Source organism: Cyprinus carpio, chromosome B8 (genome assembly GCF_018340385.1).
Source record: "Cyprinus carpio isolate SPL01 chromosome B8, ASM1834038v1, whole genome shotgun sequence".
Lineage (NCBI taxonomy): Eukaryota > Metazoa > Chordata > Actinopteri > Cypriniformes > Cyprinidae > Cyprinus > Cyprinus carpio.
Window position 1 is genome coordinate 15550654 of NC_056604.1, and position 21530 is coordinate 15572183.

At 35.7% G+C, this 21530-nt stretch overlaps 1 protein-coding gene across 2 annotated transcripts in view; it reads left to right on the forward strand.

The window, feature by feature from the left end:
- The window catches only part of LOC109094825 (succinyl-CoA:3-ketoacid coenzyme A transferase 1, mitochondrial-like), a 41193-nt gene that overhangs the window by 6166 nt on the left and 13497 nt on the right, over nt 1-21530 (forward strand). For both annotated transcript variants that reach the window (XM_042729947.1, XM_042729948.1), the window contains exons 6-13: nt 129-235; nt 1581-1641; nt 8835-8942; nt 9056-9170; nt 9553-9647; nt 10566-10614; nt 10752-10824; nt 14921-14996. In XM_042729947.1, the coding sequence (XP_042585881.1) occupies nt 129-235; nt 1581-1641; nt 8835-8942; nt 9056-9170; nt 9553-9647; nt 10566-10614; nt 10752-10824; nt 14921-14996 (684 nt within the window). The remainder of the gene's footprint in view (nt 1-128; nt 236-1580; nt 1642-8834; nt 8943-9055; nt 9171-9552; nt 9648-10565; nt 10615-10751; nt 10825-14920; nt 14997-21530) is intronic.

Genomic DNA, 21530 nt, shown 5'->3' on the forward strand with positions numbered 1-21530 from the left:
TCAGAGCTGCTGCTTCTATCTTCCAGTCTTACTGAGTAATACGATAATACAGCTGATGTCTCTGCAGATGAAGTTTGATCAGTAAAAACAGATCTAAGATTTATATCGATTTCTATGTTGTGTTTTAGGTGCGTGAATTTAATGGCCGACACTATATCATGGAAAAATCCATCACGGGTGACTTTGCGCTGGTCAAAGCCTGGAAAGCGGACAAAGCTGGGAATGTCATCTTCAGGTACAAGTGTTTGTTTTTTTCTCAGGTTGTTCAGCGCTACTTCAAATAGACTAGACGTTGTTTTCTTTAACTGTACAGTGTCAAATGTTCACTGGTGTGGTTGGTGTTTTGTCCAAACCTGAAAATAGTTATTTTCTCTCACCTTTCTGTTTTCATTTAGCACAATCCCACATACTTCAGTTTCACTGAAGGGAAGGCCACATGAGACACTTTTGTAAAAAGGAGACATAAACAGTACCTTATTTTAGATTAAATTTTAAACACAGTTGACAAGGCAAACTATTAAAATGACTATAATTTCAAACCCAGTCATTTTATTCATTATACAACCCACAGAGAATAATGTTCTAAAAATAGTACTAAAATACATAAAAAAATACAATAGTGACAGTTTTTTAAATATTCTTTTAATATGCAGTACTATTCAGAGGACGTCTGCTTAACAGAGCTGCACTTGTTTGATTAATTATACAGTAAAAATCATAATATTTTGTGATTCTGTTACAATGCAAAAAATAACTTATCTTTTTTAGTGTATTTTAAGATGTAATTTATTCCCCTGGCAAAGCTGAATTTTCAGCAGCCATTACTCGAGTCTTCAGTGTCATGATCTTTCAGAAATGATTCTAAAGTGCTGATTTAGTGCTTAAGAAACATTTTGGTGGAAATCATCAGTTCAGCATTTTCCATGATTCTTTATTAATGAGTAGAAAGTTAAAAAGAACAGCATTTATTTGGATTTTTTTAACAATGTAAAAGCTTTTACTGTCACATCTGAGCAGTTGAATTGATTTTTGCAAGATTCTGTATTTTTTAAAAGTATTAATTTCTTAAAAAGGAAGTATTCATTTCTTTAAAAAAAAAATCTTATGAATGACAGTGTGTGTATAAAATGCAACAAATCTTTATGAAATGTTGCCATGTTAAAATTATAGAATTATTGTGATAAAAGTTGCTGTGTGTGGTAAAATCGTGTTGCGTTTGAAAACATTTAACATTTCCAATGTTACATAATTTTGTAAAGCATTTTGTTTTACCACAAGGGTGCACTGTTTCCTTTTCCATTAAAAATGAACTTCCTCTTGTCCTGCTTTGGTTAAAGTTTTTTAGCATGAGGGGACCACTATGGATGATGACTTGATAATAGTTGTTTTTGACAATAGTCAAACTGATTTTTATAGCTTGTCATTCTGGCCTATTTCACTATATTTCATCATCAGTGCCTTTTAAATAAAAGAAAGAACATTCCAGTATTTCATATATAACATTTCACATCGGCTGTGGATGGTAGTAAAGTTGGTTTTACAGACTTTAATACTGAGCATGTACTTTTTTTTATTATCAGGAAAACAGCACGGAACTTCAACCAGCCCATGTGCAAGGCAGCCAAGATCACAATTGTGGAGGTAGGTGGATACCACATGACCACATAACACATGTGCTTCTTTTAGATTCTGTTTGGTGCATTATTACAAGTTTAAAAGCTTGTACATATATCATATTATCAATCCTATAAATTAAATTGCCTGGAACATATATCTCTCTGCCTGCGTTTCATTTCATCATTGTTTTTCACATAAACAAAATAAATTGTCGGTTTCATCTAGATCTTTGAAGCCCCCCCCCACCCATTCACTCCTTCTTCATTTCCTTTCTACCGAGAGCGCTTTTCAAACACTTCAAATATGCTTTTATCTAAGCCTTTGTTCAAAACACGAACAAAAGACTTATCAAAAGGCATTTTCAGTCGCCATGAACGAACTCCATTAATTAATATGGTTCCAGCGTCCCGCTCTTTCTCTTGCAGCCGTGGTTGGAAATGGTTTACAGTGTGAAACAATAACTGAATTCAAAAGCCTTGAGTAGATATTTCTGTAACTAGTCTTCATCCTTCACAATCTGTCTACCAATCAATCCATTACTAGTAGTGTCATCAGGAAGGAAGACTTTAATCTCACTCATATTGTTTAATTGTCTTTTGCAGCAATCATGTCGGATGCTATCAGCACATTAGAGCTTTTATATTTCTGCTTTTAAATCTTCATTGTAGCAATGCAGCAATATGAGCAGTTATTAGTGGCCAGTATCATATGACAATACGGTTATTGCAGTCCCACTGAAGATAAGCTTATCAGTTCACTGAACACCCAGTAATGGTTAAAGGCCTTCTTCAGTGTTTGCGCATCTGGTGACGAAAGCCGTCCTGCTAGGAGAATGAATCAGTTGGCTGAGTGCTGAGCAACAGTGTGTATCTTGCATTCTGCCTCTGTTTGACTAGTTAAGATGTTGTTTGTGGCAGCAACCCTTCAGCTTTCGCAGCAGGGATTCAGAATAAAGATTGACTCATGCCATGCGCTGCCATCACTGTTGTCTGGGGATGAGAAAAGAAAACAGTCATCTGGTTTACTACAGGTGTCTGTCTTAAATGTTTTAAAAGATAAACTCCAGGATCCTATACTTATCCATTCCTTTATTCAGTAAGGATGCATTGAATTGATCAAATGTTACAGTAAAGGCGTTTATAATTTTTCAAATGGTTTCTATTTAAAAAAAATGCTATGCTCTTTTCTATTCATTACGGTTTCCAGGAAAATATTAAGTGGCACGACTTTTTACAACATTGATAATATGAAATGTTTCTTGAGCAGCAAATCAGCATATAAGAATGATTTCTGAAGGAGCATGTGACACTGAAGACTGTTACAACTCTTACAGTATTTTGATCAAATAAATGCATATTAGATTCCTGTTATGATGTTCATATTTTTAATATTGTATGTATTAGTAATAGCTTTATTATTAACATCATTATATAATACAGTGTAATATAATAAAATACAGCTGGAGCAAGCTGCAATTAATGAATACATGTACTTCAGTTAGTTAATTGCATTTAGTTACTATGGAGTTAGTTCATTAATAGATCATATAATTAATTAAGTTATACATTTAATTGATTTACAGGCCTAGTTAAAATTTAGACCAAATGCATATAGTGGAGATTTTGTGCAAATGCTTTTTGAGAGCATAGTGCTTGTGACCCAGTTTTGTGGATATGCAAGTACATCTCTTTTCCCAGACAGATCCATCCTGTTATGTGAAGATGATGATGTGAATCGTCCTTACAGTCCTTGATCAGCTTATTATGGTCTCTTCTGTTTGATTGGAACCAGCGTAAGCTCTGTGCCATGTTTTACTTCAAAGAGACTGCCATTTCTTTCTGCCCTTCATCTGTCCCCGAGTTTGCATATATTATCTGGCCGTGGAGAACATTATATTTTAAAGCCTCAGCATTTCATTCTTTGACTTTCTGCCATCTGATTTTTCACTCTAAAATAGCTGAGGCCATATTTAGCTGCGTGGAAGGGAGACGGGGAAGGGAGTGTTTTATGATCATCCAGTTATAATCTGCCAAAAGCAGCAGCCATGTTGAATTATTTCCTCTCAATTGGCTGGCTGATGAGGCTTGCCAATGGCTCAGTGTTTTGAGAGAAGCATTGCTGTTACCTGTCAGAGCCAGGCGCTGGAAATACTGATGCCACTGGAGGAAACTGCCTTATTTCCTCTCGCTATGAAACAGACAGCACGTCACAGCGTCCTAATTAACAGAATTTCTGATAGCTGCGCATCCACAAAGCTGCTATTTTCCTAAAGAATTAAAAAGAAATTATCATTAGCATTAACCAAAGGAAATGCAGATTGCCAAAAAAACAATAATAAAGCAGGCGAAATCGATTCGGCCAGTCGGTTGCCAGGCGACAGAAGCCTGCACGGTAGATCCGTGGCATATTCCAGTTATCCTGTTATCTCAGGTACAATGAGGCCCAGAGCATTGTGGGATGCAAGGGCAGTTGGTTCAAACAAGGCCATATTTGCTAGTCGCATCGGTTATAAAGGAACCAATCTGTTTATTGTTTTTTTTTAATTTTGTTGAAACGACAGGTTGCATGAAATGGGTTTTCCAGGATGAGGCTAATTGGTTATTGATGAAATTCATCCTCAAAGGTATTATCTCTCCTCCTCCCTCTGTCCAAATTCAAAACGCTGATTATCCTTTTGGTTTGTTGCACATAAATTACCAGTGCGACAGCTGGGGTGTTGTGAGCGAGATCAGGGATATTGCAAAATGTGAAGCCAGTAGATCGTAGTGTTGATTTTTCAATCAAATAACCTCCTAATAGAATATTTGTGTTTCTTTTATGTAAAGATTTCCTTATTATTCTGCAAATTCTTAGTTTTGCCCCCATCACGTGTTAATCACAACTGTATAGGACACAGAAAGTATTTTTAAACATACCTGGTTTTGTGTTTTTCGGAAAATGTCACATGTTGTTAGCTTAGTGCTGTTAGCGTCATGCTTCCATTGAATTTTGGATTCGTCTCATCATGCTCAGTGCCACAATGCCTGACTATTCTTGAAGATTACAGTTTATTTGTGCACCGTCTGTTGCCTGTGCTTGGCATTTGCTATGAAGTGAGACATGCAAAAATAAACACGGAATCAATTTTAGCTACCTGCCTGATTCTAAGCGATGTGTAGAAAATATCCACTGCATGTTTCTGATCGAGACACCAACTGTTTCATAACAGCATGTGTCCATCAGGTTCTGTAGATTTAAACAGCTTTGACAAGGATCTCAGTCCAAAAGAAGAACAAACCCTTGAAAAAATGCTTCTCTGTATCCCTCAGGGATTTTGGATCCCTGTTTTTCTTCTTTCTAGATGACATCAAAGTTATTTTCATTCCCATTGAAGACCAAACGCCACTTCAGAGGATGATATATCTGAGTTTATTCCTGGGGGCTGTTTGTGTATACATATAGATAATATGTGACATATAGTATAGTATCGCGTGATATCTATATGTAATTTATGGCTCAAAAACATATAATATTATATAGTATTTTATTATAAACAAAATAATATTAACTAATATTATAACAAATTAACTAATTGATAAAGCATAGTGTATAAAATAACAACATAAGTTAAATAGCATTGTAAAGCTAGTTTACACACTACCTTTTCACATTATAAATTAAAAATACACCAATATGAAGCAGTATATTGTCCTTTATCACAGCAATTTTTTATAATATAATATATTATATAAATGTTGCAACTGAAATCAATATACACACTATTTTAAGATATTAAAATATTTTATTATATAAAATATAAATGCATCATAAAGCAGTCATTTTATATATGTAATATAAAATAAAACAATATAATATAAATGTTTCAGTGTAAAGCAGTATATGTACTTTCTTATTACATTATAAAAAGAAAATACTTTACTATGTACTGTATGATATAAATGCAATACATAGTCCTTTATTGCAGTTGTTTTTGTATCTAATAATATAATATAATATAATATAATATAATATAATATAATATAATATAATATAATATAATATAATAGCAATTCACCTCTGTAACTTTCTGTTTACTTTAAAGGAATAAATAACCAAAAACATAAAAAAATTCATTTATTAAAACTGTAATTTATTTTATTTTTTTCAGTAATGGCAGTTTTGTTTAATAAGAGCATAAAGATTTGGCCTGACATTTTCATTTTGGGTGTACTGTTCCTTTAACCAGTATACTATCTGTTTGAATCTTAGCATATATGGTAAATGCATGCATGAAGGGTTAATGAGGCAGCAAACTCTGCAGAGAGAGTGTTGCTAACTCCTACAGATTTCATTTTGTGCTCCGTATTAAAGCCTTAGGCCGTCTGGAAGTCTGAGCCCTTCAGTCACTCTCTGCCCTGCGCACCCCGTCTAATGATAAAAAGCCAAACGCCACCAGTGGTAACCATGACAACAGCTACACCGCTCAATCTAGGCTCATATTCTTGCCCTCTCTAATGGCGCCGTGTGCAGAGGACAGATTTCTAATATGCACCGATTTCAAGAAATGTCCCTTTATGTATGATGCACAAGTGTGCAGAATCTAAAAAGTAAAGTCAGACGGGTGAGGTCTGTTGGATCCTTAGGAAGCCTGGCCTTTGTTCTCTGTTTGTGCACATCTGCAGGGCTTAAACATGCTTTGGGTGCATCGATTTGCTTCTCGGCGAAGTGTGTTTTCTCCCCCGAGCCTTTATCTGAGCTTCAGATTTTTGTTCAGTATTTTAGGAGCTTATTTTTGGTCCTTAAAGGAGTGCTAAGCTGCTCTGTGAGCTCTCAGCGGCGCTGTCTGTGAAACCGCGTCTGCAGCTTTGTGCTGTTATCACACACACCACCAGAACAGGTACCACATCAACATTCATCACGGGAGGATGCGGATGAAGACACGTTTCTGCAACATGAGACATTACTCTGTAAAATGTGCATCAAATTTACACTGTATAATTACTGATCACAAAGTTCATCCAAAAATTGAAATGTCTTTTAAATCCTGTATAATTTACTCTGTTCCATGAAACATAAACAGTTTTTTAACAATATGTTTCATACTCTATTGGTTGTTGTGTACCTTGTAACTGGTCACCATTTGCAGATATTAAAGCTGCACAAATGAAATATTAATTACTAATTTTGGAGTATTACTAATAAATAATTACTGTAGGTTTGTTATTAGTAATGGTTAACACTATCTCTTGTTTTTTTGTAACTGGTTACAAGTACAAGAACTATCCCTGTAATAATGGTAAATATTCTTATTTTTTTTTGTAATCAGTTAGAAGTGCCAACTTAGAGTATTCAAATAATAAAATTCACAAATATTGGTAGCTAGTATGGAGTGTTAATAATTATTTACTTTGTTACTAATAATGGTAATTTTTGGTCTTGTTAGTTGTATGTAAATGAGCTAAGTGCACATTCTGCCAAACATCTCTGTAAAAACGGACTTTTATGAAAACTGTCACTTTAGCCTGATATATAAAGGAATTTAGAAACTTGAGTTCAAGATTAGTGGTTACGGAAAGTTTGTGTTTTTTTTTTTTTTTTTTTTTTTTTAAACTTGAGTAGATGTCAGCAATTTATTCCCTGCTTCTCATATCCTCTAGTCTCCAAAGAGAGATAAGTTAACTTTTTACCATTTGCAGGGCAAACCCTCCTCAATCGGGCTGCTTGTATGTGACAGGTTTATTATTCCCTGTAGGCTCCTTAAAGCTGCCCATATCAATGCTGTGTGAAGTCTCTGTAAAGGTAAAATCAACAGAATAAAAGCTTTTTCTTGCATCTAGTGTAAGGCGTCTCCACCATTTTCAGGGGCAGTTTGACCTACAGAGTATGGTACGTATTTCAGCTGTAATGGATCGCAGACAGAGAGCTGATGATAGATGATGATACAGGGCACTGAAGAATTGTTTGACACTGAACTGTCATCAAGCCTGGCATCCATTTAAGCTACAGGTTCTCAACCCCATCCAAGAGTCGCAAGTCTTAAAAAAATGGGTTGTCAGGATAATTTAAAGAGATAGTTCACCCAAAAATTGCTCACCCTCATGTTGTTCTAAACACATAAGACCTTCGTTCATCTTTGAAACACAAATAAATATATGACCCTGCATAGACAGTAGCACACCACCATTGTGGAAAGAGTATCACGATGCTTGCACATCCACTTAATGTAAACAACGCATGCGCATGACGCTGCTGCTTACGCATTAACGCTGCTGTAAACAACACATATGAAGCAGAAGCACAATGGTGACGCGCCACAGCAGATGACGCTGCTGAATTAAGTCATTATTTTCGTTAACTTTACACATGCAGCTTCGTTTAGGGTCGAACCCCCTGAAGTCAGAAGTGCCTTGCGTTGTTTCGGGCCTGATATTTCTTGTGTTGCTTTCGGGGTCACGAAATGGTGACGCGCCACAGCAGATGACAGATTAGGAGGAACTAAGAATTGTTGATATATTCATGTCCTATTGTATTTAAATCCAAGGGAAGAAGGCATGTGATTTATTCCTGTATTGGCAAAGATTCATTTTTAGCATCATTACTCCAGTCTTAAGTTTCTACTGACTGTGATTTATTCCTGTATTGGCAAAGATTCATTTTTAGCATCATTACTCCAGTCTTAAGTTTCTACTGTCATTTGTGATCAATTTAATGCATCCTTGCTGAATAAAAGTAATACAAAAATATCTTACTGACCCCAAACTTTTGTATATATTTGATATATACAATGAATGATATAATGATATTCAGCAGATAAATAGGCTAAAAATCTGCTTTCTGTTATTGCACAAAATTATAGTCCTCACAAAAAATGAAACTTACGGATTATGCAAAATAACTAAAATACTATTCATTGCAGCTGATCTGAAGTCCGACAGTGCTTTAAAAGGGATGAATGTAGAGAAGCAATTTACCTGACAGTTTGCCATGTTGACAGTACTGATAGACTCTTAGAGCGCTAAGTGCTACATACTGTCAACATCCTAAAACTGTCTCTGAGAGGTTATGGCACCCGCTTTAACCGCTACACACAACACTTAAAGCTACTTATCAACAATCTTGACAGTACTAATCAACGGACAGTCAGCAATTCTGCCCATCTGTAGTTTCTTTCTTATTACAAAGAAACATGAGATCTTAATCTCATTGTCATCATCAGCTGGTCTATGTTCTGTCTTCAGGTGGAGGAGATTGTAGACGTGGGCACGTTTGCAGCAGAAGACATCCACATCCCCAGCATCTACGTCCACAGGATTGTCAAGGGAGATAGCTACGAGAAGCGGATCGAGGTGAGGTGGCTTGACTCGTCTGGCTTGTTTCTATCAGTTTTCCTTTATCCATCTATCCTCTGTCATCTTTTTTTTTTCTTCTTATTGCCGCCCCTCTGTCTGACCTTTTGCAGAGGCGTACAGTAAAGAAAGGCCAGGCTGAAAATCCCAAACCCAAGAAAGACTCTGATATTGTGAGAGAGAGGATTATTCGCAGAGCTGCGCTGGAGTTTGAGGATGGGATGTATGGTATGTACAGTGTTTCAGACCATGTCACCTACATTTTATCAGTTTTAATTTCACACTGAACACTGATAATTCTGTCATTATTTATTCACCCTCATGTCGTTCCAAAACTGTATGTTGGTTTTGTGAAAATAAAAAGGGGAATTTTTGAAGAATCTGTCTTTGCCGTGCAATTACAGTGAATGGGAATTGAAGCTTTCAGAGTATAATAGAAGTGAATCACACAACTTGTGTGTTATATTTCAAGTATATGAAAGCTATATTGAAATTTGGTGACGTTTTCCTTTAATTTTAACCAGGTATTATAAGTAACAGTGGTTTTAATGTTTGCTAAGAATGTCATTTCCTGTTTGTCTCTCATGATAATCTGTTAATGCGGTTTTAGCTAACCTGGGCATCGGTATCCCCATGCTGGCCAGTAATTTCATTAAACCAGATATTACCGTCCACCTGCAGAGTGAAAATGGCATTCTGGGGCTGGTAAGCTATCTTTTCTCAGATTTGCATTGAATTTACTAAATACGGTTATAAATTCAGTTATACAAGCATTTGAAAAACCTGTCTGTTATGATTTTATTGTTCTTGCATTCTTGTTTATTTTAATGAGACAGAAAATCATTCTAAAAAAAGTTTAGTTGTTTATGAAAAATTATTTAAAAACTAAAATACAAAAAAAAATTCAAAAAAACACTACAATCCAAAAATGACACAAAAAAATTAATATTCAAGGACACATTAAAAGTGATAGTAAAGACATTTATTATGTTGCAAAAAATTTAAATGCTAATCTTTTGAATTTTCTTTCCACAAAACTGAAGCAACACAGCTGTTTTTAACATTGATGATAATAGGAAATATTTCTTGAACTGCAAATCAGCATATTTGAAGCTGATTTGCTAAAACCAACTTTGCTTTCATAAGAATAAATTACATTTCGAAATCTATTAAAATTAAAATAGAAAATTTAAACAGAAATTATATTTAAAATTGTAATAATATTTGTGTATATATATTACTGTATTTTTGATCAAATAAATGCAGTCTTGGTAAGCATTTGAGACTTTACATTAAAAAAATCATACCAACTCCAGTATTTGAAGTTGAACGGTAGTGTACATTACAACAAATGTACAATAATGTTTCGTTTGTATTGTATTATTGTTTAACGTCAAATATTACCACTATTAGATATACAGCAGCTATCATGTATGAAAGGAACAATAATGATTTTAGACACAATGTTCTTCATCTACATGAAGCAACAGTTGAATCATTGGCTCCATTTAACTTTAATTGTTGTTAGAAGTTGTATTTATTTTTGTCTTAATATAAGTGGTTTTTGCCTTCTCATAAAAGCATTCGTACGTACTGTTTTTTTGTGCTTTTTGAATAATTCAGGGCCCTTACCCAACAGAGGAAGAAGTTGATCCAGATCTCATCAACGCTGGTAATAATTACCCCTGATTTTCATACTAGTAAACAGTCATACAGCATTAGCATTGCATAAATTGCCTTTTAATAACCTAATTTGTCCATTCAGAGCACTTAATGTAATCTCTTTCCATTTCACCCTCACCCTTTCAGGTAAAGAAACTGTCACAGTTCTTCCTGGAGCCGCTTATTTCTCTAGCGACGATTCCTTTGCCATGATCAGAGGGTAAGGACGAATCACATTTAAGTCTAACGTTATTCAATCATATATAAGGACTTTTTTATATATATTCAGTGTGTTATAACCATTCCCACAAAAGATTTTTCACAAGTTGACTTTCAGTAGACTGTTCCTCAGACAGGCAGACAGAGTACTTTGACCCAGATGCTGACACTTTTAAAGAGGCCAGCTGTGGGTGGAAGAGCTCACTTAGACATTCCGGTAATAAATGTGACTTTTCATAACGAATGAAGCACCGTGGCTGTTTTGTGGCTTGATTTGGAGCGGGTAAAGGTTGTTTGCTGGGTGTTAATGGTGAAAGTGAGGGATGGAGTGGAGGCAGAATATGCAATGAGACGGCTGTGATGCTGCCTGCGCCTCAGGCCAAGTTGGCTGACATTTTCAGCTTTGTCAAAACAGGTGGCTATTTTAATTGGATGCTTCTTGTACTGCTCAGTAGGGTGAGACGGCCGGAATGAAGGTGCTTTGTCTCTGCCGGGACCGTTCTGGCCTTCATGGAGAGATCGTGTGGTGCTGTCGATAAAGCAATTGACTCTTGCTGGTCTTAAGTGGTAGAGTGTGTAATTGTGCATCCTGTGTGTGTGAATATCAATTTCCTGATGACACCATTTTAAGTGGTGTTTTTCCCAGTGTACTTTATGAGGGCCCAAAAGCTACTGGAGTCTAAGACCACTAGGGAAAAATATGTATATATAATATTTATATAAATAGATATTTTTTTATATATGCATATAAACACATATTTCTTATATATACTGGTCATTTTGATTTCTTATAGTTCAAATCTGTTTTAGTGCAGTCATAAGTTTTAAATTTGTTATTTGCATAGCTAAATGTTAGGCATCAGTGCCATGTCGTTTAGAAAACTCCCCGTTGATGTTTTATGAGCCTTATCGATTTTTCCACAGGCAGCTGACGCCTTCTTCCCACAAGCTTCACCGTTATTTCTGTTTTCTCCATCTGCGAATCTAGCAGCGGTCATATATTTAGGCCTTAATTGTCTGGTGCAATAGGGAGCACAGTGAATGGTCATGAGGTCTTTGCTGCACAAGGGGAGTCATGACAGCACATACATTAAGAATAGAGCCCTTCCACCCACTTAAAATCTGTCTCTAGATTCATGAATAAGACCATCTGACAATCCAGTGGTTTAGTGGTGCACTATTTCAAGCCAATAGGCTCAGCTTTTTGGCACACAGGACCTTATTACTTAAAAGATTTAGTCTAGTCTGTTAAGAAGTGTTGATGTTTGTTTTGGATGGCTTTTTAGAATTGACAGTTTTGCTTAAAGGGATACTATACCCAAAGATGAAAACTCACCCTCGTTTAATTACTCACCCTCGTGTTGTTCCAAATCCGTAAGACCTTTGTTCATCTTCGGAACACGAATTGAGATGTTTTTGATGAAATCTGAGAGCTTTCTGACCCTGAATAGACAGCAATGCAACTACCATGTTCAAGGCCCAGAAAGGTAGTAAGGACATCAATAAAATAGTCCATATGACATCAGTGGTTCAACCTTAAAGGGGTCATATGATGTGATTTCAACTTTTACTTTCTCTTTGGTGTGTTGCAAGTTCTTGGTGCATAAAGAAGATCTGTAAAGTTGCAAAGACTAAAGTCTCAAATCCAAAGAGATATTCTTTATAAAAATTAAGAGTCAGCCACATCCCCCTAAAACGGCTCGCTCTAACACGGCCCCACATGTCTACGTCACGATGTGGGAAGATTTGCATAACACCGCCCAAATGTTCATGCAAAGAAAGAAGGCGTAACTTTTATTTTAACTGTTGCCACCGGCGCCATGTTGTGGAGACGCTGTGTGTTTCGTTTTGCAAGCGAAACTACTTTGTTTGACCTTCCAAAAGTGGACGCGACTAGAAATCAAATATTCAGATGTGTGCCGTGCATTTTTTGGAGGACATGGTTTTCAAATGCAGACATGGTTTTATGTTTACACGGCGCGATGCAACGCAACTTGTAAAAAAACAGTATAAGTCAGCGGTTCTCAATTCCAGTCCTCGCGTCCCCCTGCTCTGTACATTTTGTATGTTTCTCTTCGCTTCAGATGATTGATATTCCGCCATGATTCCAGTTCTAAGCAGGACATCACAGGATATTCCGCCATGATTCCAGTTCTAAGCAAACGTACATGTTCCTTTCAAAGTGCATATAATATTTATACACATACATATAAATTGTATTTATTCACAGAGGTATACGATGTCACACTTGTCCATGTGTGAAGACGTTGTGCAGTGCAAATCCGTGAATGAATGTTCCGAAGTGAGGTAAACTTCAACAGATTTCCCCTGCTCAGGGAGTAGGGAGCAGTAAACACTGTGTAGGGACCATGTCAATCAGAACACAGTTCATGCACGGAGCTCACTTCTAATGAGCTGATTATCTGAATCAGGTGTGTTAACAGCGAGACATGCAAAATATGCAGAGCTGGGGGGCGCTGAGGTATTCGGCCAATCACAACTCACTGGATAGATGGCCAGTCAGAGCTCACCTCGCTTTTCAGACAGGTGAACTTTGTAAAAATCAACGTGTTTCAAAAAGGCAGGGCATAGAGGAGAAACAATAATGTACAGTATGTGGAAAATAATTTTTTTTGAAACTTAAACTGCATAAACCCATTTCATTACACCAAATACACAACATAATGTTCTTTTTAGCAGCATCATATGACCCCTTTAATTTATGAAGCTAGAAGAATACTTTGTGTGCAAGGAAAAGAAAAATAGTGACTTTAATGACGATTTCTTCTCTTCCGTGTCAGTCTTTGACACGCATGCACGTGCGTTCCTCTGCTTGTAAACAAGGTGCAACACATCTAGGTTCTACATCAGAATGCCGGCTCCTGCGTGGTTCTCTCTTGAACTCGCATTGAAAACTGACACAGAAGAGAAGAAATTGTTGAATGAAGTCATTATTTTTGTTTTCTTTGTGCACAAAAAATATTCTTGTAGCTTCATAACATTACAGTTGAACCACTGATGTCACATGGGCTATTTTAACAATGTCCTTATTACCTTTCTGGGTCTTGAACATGGTAGTTACATGCTGTCTATGGAGGATCAGAAAGCTTTCAACAAAAATATCTTGTGTACCGAAGATGAACGAAGGTTTTACGAGTGAGTAATTAATGACAGAATGTAATTTATTGGTGAACTATCCCTTTAAATCAAGAGCTTATTGAGCATGATTACTTATATTATTACTACTATTGATTTATTATTATTTATAAAGGAAGTACTGTAGTTTATCCTAACATAAACTTAACTGTTTCTTTAAATAGTTTGTCAGTATTGACACAAGTAAACAAAACTTGGTGTAATATCTTGTATTTGTTAAATCCATGACCAAATGACATGTTACCATAACAACAACAGTGGCATATTGTTGTGATTCCTACACAGCATAATAAAGTATATCCAGCTCTTAGTATTTTATTGCAGACAGGATTATAGCATTGAAACCAATTGGTTGTTGGAAATTCTCTCTCTCTCTCTCTCTCTCTCTCTCTCTCTCTCTCTCACTCACTCTCTCTCTTTCTCTCTCTCTCTCTCTCTCTCTCTCTCTCTATATATATAATATATATATATATATATATATCTTATAAATTCTGTTATATTAATTAGTGACACAAAATATATATATATATATATATATCTTTTTTGGAATTCTGTTATATTAATTAGTGACACAAAACATATAAGTATAAGGTTTGGTCTCTGAATCTGTTAAATATTTAAACATAATATTGGCATATAAAGACATGGTCACATTTAACATTGCTCAGTAAATTTTCATGGACAAAATCCAGTAATTTCTATAGGAATTGTGTATGAGCAAAAGATTTCCAAATGCAAATATCAAAAAAGGTTTAGTTGCTCACGCAAATTCACCACATTAGACCAACAGAAAGCTGCTTGGTTTGAAAGTGACTTCTGAGCTGTGCTTCATACATTGCTATACTTTTGACAACAGACAATAGACCCTTTTTCCCCCGAAGTTTCAGCATAATGGCAGGTTTGCCATTGTTGGTTTGATTTATTTATTTTTTTTCCTCTAGGGGTCATATCAACTTGACCATGTTAGGAGCCATGCAGGTATCCAAGTATGGAGATCTGGCCAATTGGATGATTCCGGCAAGTTCACAGCTTCATTTCCTTATTTATACATACAGCAGTATGACTTTGAACAATAAGAGTGAAGCTGAAACAAGATTTGTGTAAAATTTCACTTGCTTCAATCCAGCCATTTGTGTCTCGCACACAAAACATTTTGTTGTTTTGCAGATACTGTATGTTTTTAATTGCTTGTAGTTGTGTCCTTCTTAAGTATTTTAAGACACATGTACAAGGTAAAACCTTATCCATAGTTTCATTATGCACACATTCATTGCTGAATCAAACTGAACTTCAAGACCATCATAGCCCAACTCCAATTCTTTCCCTTCTTTCCATCTGCATCCATTCTTCAGTCTCCTGCTGAAATTAACTCGAGATCTTTCTTTTTGTTTTATGGAAATCACAGAGCAGCTAATGACAGAACTCCCAGCGTGAAATCAGAAATGATTTATGTAGAAGATGATGTTCTCTGAGGAGCACAAATACAGATGTATGGTCTCATTTTAAGCCTGTTACTGTCTCCTTTCAAGGAGAAAAAAGAAGTTGTCACTCAGGTAGCGCTTGTACAAATCAGAGCATTTGAGCGAAGTGGAGCGGTGTGATGCTCCGCTACGTTTTCCGCTCTATGGACGTGCGCTCCACTCAGTCGCTCTAACCGCCCAAGCAAGCACTCTCCGTTAATAATCCGCATACGCTTGCCGTAAACCAATTCCCGCTCCGACATAAAATTTCTCTAGTAGTCCTAATTGTTTACCGAAATTCTTGGATAATTGTCTAAAATTAAGCATGCTTAATTTGCATGCTTAAAATGCAATTTGTGTGCATTATATTAGATTATAAATTACTGTTGCCTATATCTAGCCTAAATTCTGTATGTCTAAATATTGGTTTGGTTTAGTTTTGTTTTTTTTAATAATGTTTTACTAGTCCTAAGTGGTGTAGGCTAATATCTTCTGTACTCTGTAGTTCTGTATTTAGGCCTATATACAGCCGTGTGTTATCTTTGGTCTACAGTTTAACTGTAAAGATTATATAATAACTACGGACCTCTGAAAATAATTTGAATTAACAATTCGTTTCTACAAACTAAGCAGGTATTATAATAATTAATTACAAAATATAATAAATAAACAATTTAATAATAAAAAAACAAATATAAAAACTAATTAAACTATTCAAGCCAACCAAAAACGAGGAATGAACAAATTAACGAACGAATGAATTTGTGGCAGCTTAGCCTAAACAAGAGAACGAATACTTAATTTGTGGCCATAATTTAGACTAAATGAAAAAATTTATTCTTAATTCGTGGCCATAATGTAGTCCTAGCATAAAAGAGAACTAGCCTATTCTAAATTCGTAAATTCCTATTCTAATTCTTAACATTGATTTTTATTTTACATTTATGTATAAGGCTTGCAACTTCATTGAAACTTCATTGAAACAATATCTGAACTCCATAACTGCTCTACTATTCTCGATCTCTACAGATTATTGATCTCGAACAAGCAAATCACCAAAGGGCATTCTTGGTTGAGCGAGTGGTGCTGAGGGTATTGAGCGAGCGGTGCGGAATCTTCAGAAAGGCGCTCTTAAGGAAATATTACCACTCCGCTCCGCTCTCATGCTCTGGTACAAACCCATGAAGAGTTTAATTCATAATGTAACATTGTAGTGCAAACGTGCAGAACATTTTTAGTCTGTATTAACTAAACCAAAAGCTAATTCAAATTTTCACAATCCAAATTTGACATTAGACAAGTCTAATCTGTATTTTTTTGGGTCACGACCCATGAGTTGAGAACCACTACAGTTAAGAACCACAACGTAAATCTGAACAGTTGAACTGTACAATAGCCAGTGAGCTAACATGGACTCCAGTTAATCAGACCCACTGCATGTCAGAGCAGTTTCCTTTCTGTTACTTGCATTCACATTGTTCAGTGTAATTCTTTCTTACAGCCATCCAAGTATTGTCTGCGCTTCAGTTAGCCTGCTATTGTCCTAAATCCAAAGTCATTGCTTCCCTCTATGTTCAGAAAAGGGTTTCCAAGGCTTAATGAGAGTCAGTGTTGGCTGTGGATTTTTTGGAGCCATTTTTCTGCTGGCTGTCACCTGTGGCGCCTGGTCCTGCTGTCAGTTGAGGGACTGTCGATACACATGCAGACACCTCTGCAGGGTTATTTATAGATCTCCGGGGCCCTCGCCCTGTCACTGACTGATGCCTCCCAGCCTCCTGGCCCTCTGGGCGTCTCGCTTATTGAGTTTGGTTGAAGGTTATTTCTCGCAAACTGGCACACATGGATCATGAGATGCAATCATCATACACATCCACACCCAAAACCCACACCCAAACACACCCCCCCCAAATACCCCCTTAAGTCTCCTCACTTGCACTTTGGTAAGGGCAAAATGTGAAGCATACATTGAAATGCAGAGATTACACTCATGAAAGATGTGCTACTTAATGTCTCTTAGATGCCGAAGATATGGATTGGTGAGCTGATAACATTTAAATGAATGCATTTGTCAGAGGCTTTTATCCAAAGCGACAGCAACATAGCATTCAAAGTACACTTTATCACTTTGTGTGCTCCCTGTGATTCAAACACATGACACTGGTGTTGCTAGTGCATTGCTTTACTATTTGAGTGCCCTGCTTTACCATTTCTACCCTCTTATAATGGAACTTCAATGGGTGCCGGTGAATAAATATGTGTTATTTTATTATGTGTTCCAGTATATAAAAGTATATTATTTATTGATAAGTAGAATTTTTTTTTATTATTATTGCTAAAACTATGACCAGGTTTTATTTTATTTTATTTTATTTTTATTTTATTTTTTATTTTATTTTATTTTATTTATTTTATTTTATTTTATTTTATTTATTTTTATTTTATTTTTTTTTTAGTTTAGTTTAGTTTAGTTTAGTTTAGTTCCAAGGCTTTGGAATATATGTTGCCTTGTGGTGTATATTCTAATAATTAGTCTAGTCCAAGGCTTTGGAATATATGTTGCCTTGTGGTGTATATTCTAATAATTGATACAATTATTTTATTAACTAATATAATTTTTTTCCCCCCAATAAGACTATGTTGTGATTTATTTTATAATTTTATTTTATTTTATTTTTATCTAATTACTGGACATTTCGGGAATCTCAGGCTTTCTTACTTTTACCTGCATACTGGAAAAAGACAACTGCCAACCCGTAACACATTATGTACAAAGAATAAGGTTGTATTTGTACACAATAGTTCAATAGATCTAAAGTTGAATAGCCTTTACCAAAAGGTAATTTTAGATCCATTTATACTATTACACATTTATTTACTGACTCTTTTCAGTCAGAAACATAAAGCATTCCACTAGCTTAAACAGTGGAGCATAGCCTTAGCAACGGCAAGTTCATGGGATGATTTCTAGGGAAGTGTGCAATGTAAATGTAATGAAAATTTAACCTAAATACAACAGAGCTGTAAAGTCTACTGTATATTCTCCCATGATGGTATGTTTATGTCAGTAGCTGTCTGTGGAGCCATCAGGGTACATTATCAAACATAAATAGGTTTGCATGCAGCACTAGAGTGTGCTGTTCTAAGCTCTCTTTAGCCTTTAAACTCTTAATGAATCAGACAAGCCTGGCAGACTAATTACAATAATCCTTCCAATTACTGTGGGCTCCCCGGCCACCTCTCAAGACTAAAGGGACAACAGACTGTAATGTAGCCAGAGGGCCTGGAGCTGGGAGACTCATACTATCAAGAGAGGAACAGGGATGTTATAAGACCCCTCCTCTTCCATCTGCTCATCGGCTGATAGCAGCTCTCCCTCTCCACGGCATCCCAAATGGTGATGAAGACATGCTACATCAAATAGTCTTAGCATCTTCAACAGGGGGCTGGTAACAATAAAAAGCGAAAGAGTTGTGTCAGGCTGTGCCAGATTACAGTATGAGCTATTATTTATGGGAAAAAGAAACTGGTGTTCAGCTGTTATTATTAATCTTCACTTTTTGGACTGTTAGTCAACAAATCCTCCAATACCACAGGTGTTATGATTGTGACAGTTATTAAGGTTAATATTTGATTTAAGAGAGCTAACAGGTTGCTAAAAATCCAGCTCGCTCGTAGATCATCATGTAAAGTCATGTCAATTCAGAATTGTCCAAAAGTGGTTTACTTCCTAAAGTCTTCTTTATAATTAGTCAATTTTCACCAGTTTGACCCATTCCTTTGGATTTGCTGACCAATTGTGAACATAATAGAGTTTGTTAGTGCCTACCTACTTTTGATTCTGTAAGTATTTTTTCCATTTCTCATATATATATATTTTTAAAAAGTCTTCGTTAAAGCATTACAAAACAACAACACAGCCAACCACCTAACTAATCACAACATTACAAACTTTGATTTGAAGCAAAAAAGCATTTGAAAATCAAACAAAAAGGTACAAGACTGCATATTTAATGGCTTTAAAGAGGGAAAGAACTACAATCCCAATAAGCATTGCAAATGACGAAATCAAATAAAAAAATTATGGAGAAATATAAAACTAATAATTTAAGGTGTTTATATGTGTGTGTTTGAATATAATGCAAAATACATTGATGCAATGTAATTGACAGCATAGTGAGACTGCCTTGATTTGCATAATTTGTGGTTATTTCTGGGAGTGTGATTTACACAGCTTCTCGCCACATAAATAAAGATGATAAGGACATAAATTATTATTTGAGAAGAAACTGTTTTAAAATCTTAGGGCCAGATTTACTAACAGCGCAAACCTTCTTTTGGCGTTAAAATTAGCGCTGAAAAGGAGTGGACAGAGTTGTTTTTGCAACTCACCTTATTGAATATGCATTTGTAGGAGTTCCCCTTTCAGACGCAATATTTATGGGAGTAGAGTATTAAAATGAACCACGCAACGCAATTTTCTGACGTTTGTGCTCGTCAAATTACTGGTATTTGCGCCGTTATTTAACTCCCCAAAAAAGCATTTCTTAAAGCAGATGGTAATTTGAACGGTTCTTGGTAGATTTTTCAGCTTTTTTTCTGCATAACATCCAAAAGACAGATGAGTTTGTCTATTATGCACACATCTTGCACATCTTTTGCAGCATTTTGTGCACGGCTAAAGTTCTAATGATTTTGCACTCAAGTTTAAAAAAAAGGACCTTGCATTTTTTCCACTGCCCACGTCTCAGTTTTTCAATGCAAAAACACATGCTGTGTGAAAGACCACTCTGACCTTTCATGTTTAATTTTATTTTTGTACTGTTGATTGTTTTCTCATCCAGATTATTTTAAGGATGCGCATGCATCCTAGGAGAAAATGCCCCTGAAGCATCGGTAATGGGGATTTTGAATTAGCATTCGTAATGTTCCAGAACAGCTTAATCCAAAAACAAATGTACATCAGCCTTGAGCTCTCAGAAGAGCTGGTTGGCATTCATTGGTAAAGGAAAGCTTTTGGTTGTTTTTTTTATGGCGAAGTGGTTAATGGACAAGTAGAGGGAAAATAGAGCCATTCCTCGCTTTATAATCATGCTGTGTCTTTAATTATAATGTACAACGCTGATGCAAAAAATGGGAGTCGAACACAATCTGAACTAGATAAAAAGAAATAGTCCTGCTTGCTTCCACATTCTAACACCCACACACTTTCTTGTTAAAAAGAGGTGATTCATGTGCACAAACCTTAGTTGGGACTCTAACTCTTGACCCTCACTCAGAAATGGCACTCATACAGCCTTTCAGCAAGCCCAGACACAAAATTATAGTCCACTTCAAAATTACCCATTACCTGACAGAACTTAAGGACACAGAAGTTGCTCACTATTCTGCATGAGTCTTCTTCCCTCTGATATGTATTAGGGCTTTCAATTTAACATGTTAACTTAGTACACTTAATTAAAAAACAAAACAACAATAACAAAAAAACAAACAAAAAAAACAAACAAAACAAACACCATTACTCCAGTCTCATGATCCTTCAGAAATCAAAATGTAATTTATTCCTGTGATTTTAAAGCTGATTTTTTAGCACCATTACTCCAGTCTCATGATCCTTCAGAAATCATTCTAATATTCTGATTTGCTGCTCAAAATACATTTTTTATTATTAATGTGTTGACAACAGCGGAGTAGAATTTTTTTCAGGATCCTTTGATGAATAGAAAGATGAGAAGAACAGCATTTATCTGAAATAGAAATCTTTTGCAATATTATTAACGTCTTTATCATCACTTTTGATCAATTTAAAGCATCCTTGCTAAATAAAAGTATTAATTTCTATAACCTCATGTGACACTGAAAGGCTGAAGTAATGATACTGAAAATGTAGCTTTAATCACAAGAATAAATTACATTTTCAAATACATTCAAATAGAAAGCAGTTATTATAATAGTAAAAATATTTTACAATATGATAGTTTTGCTGTATTTTGGATCAAAAAAATGCAGGCTTGGTGAGCAGAAGAGAATTCTTTAAAAAACAAAAAATCTTACTGTTCAAAAAAATGTTGACTGGTAATGTGTTCACACATTT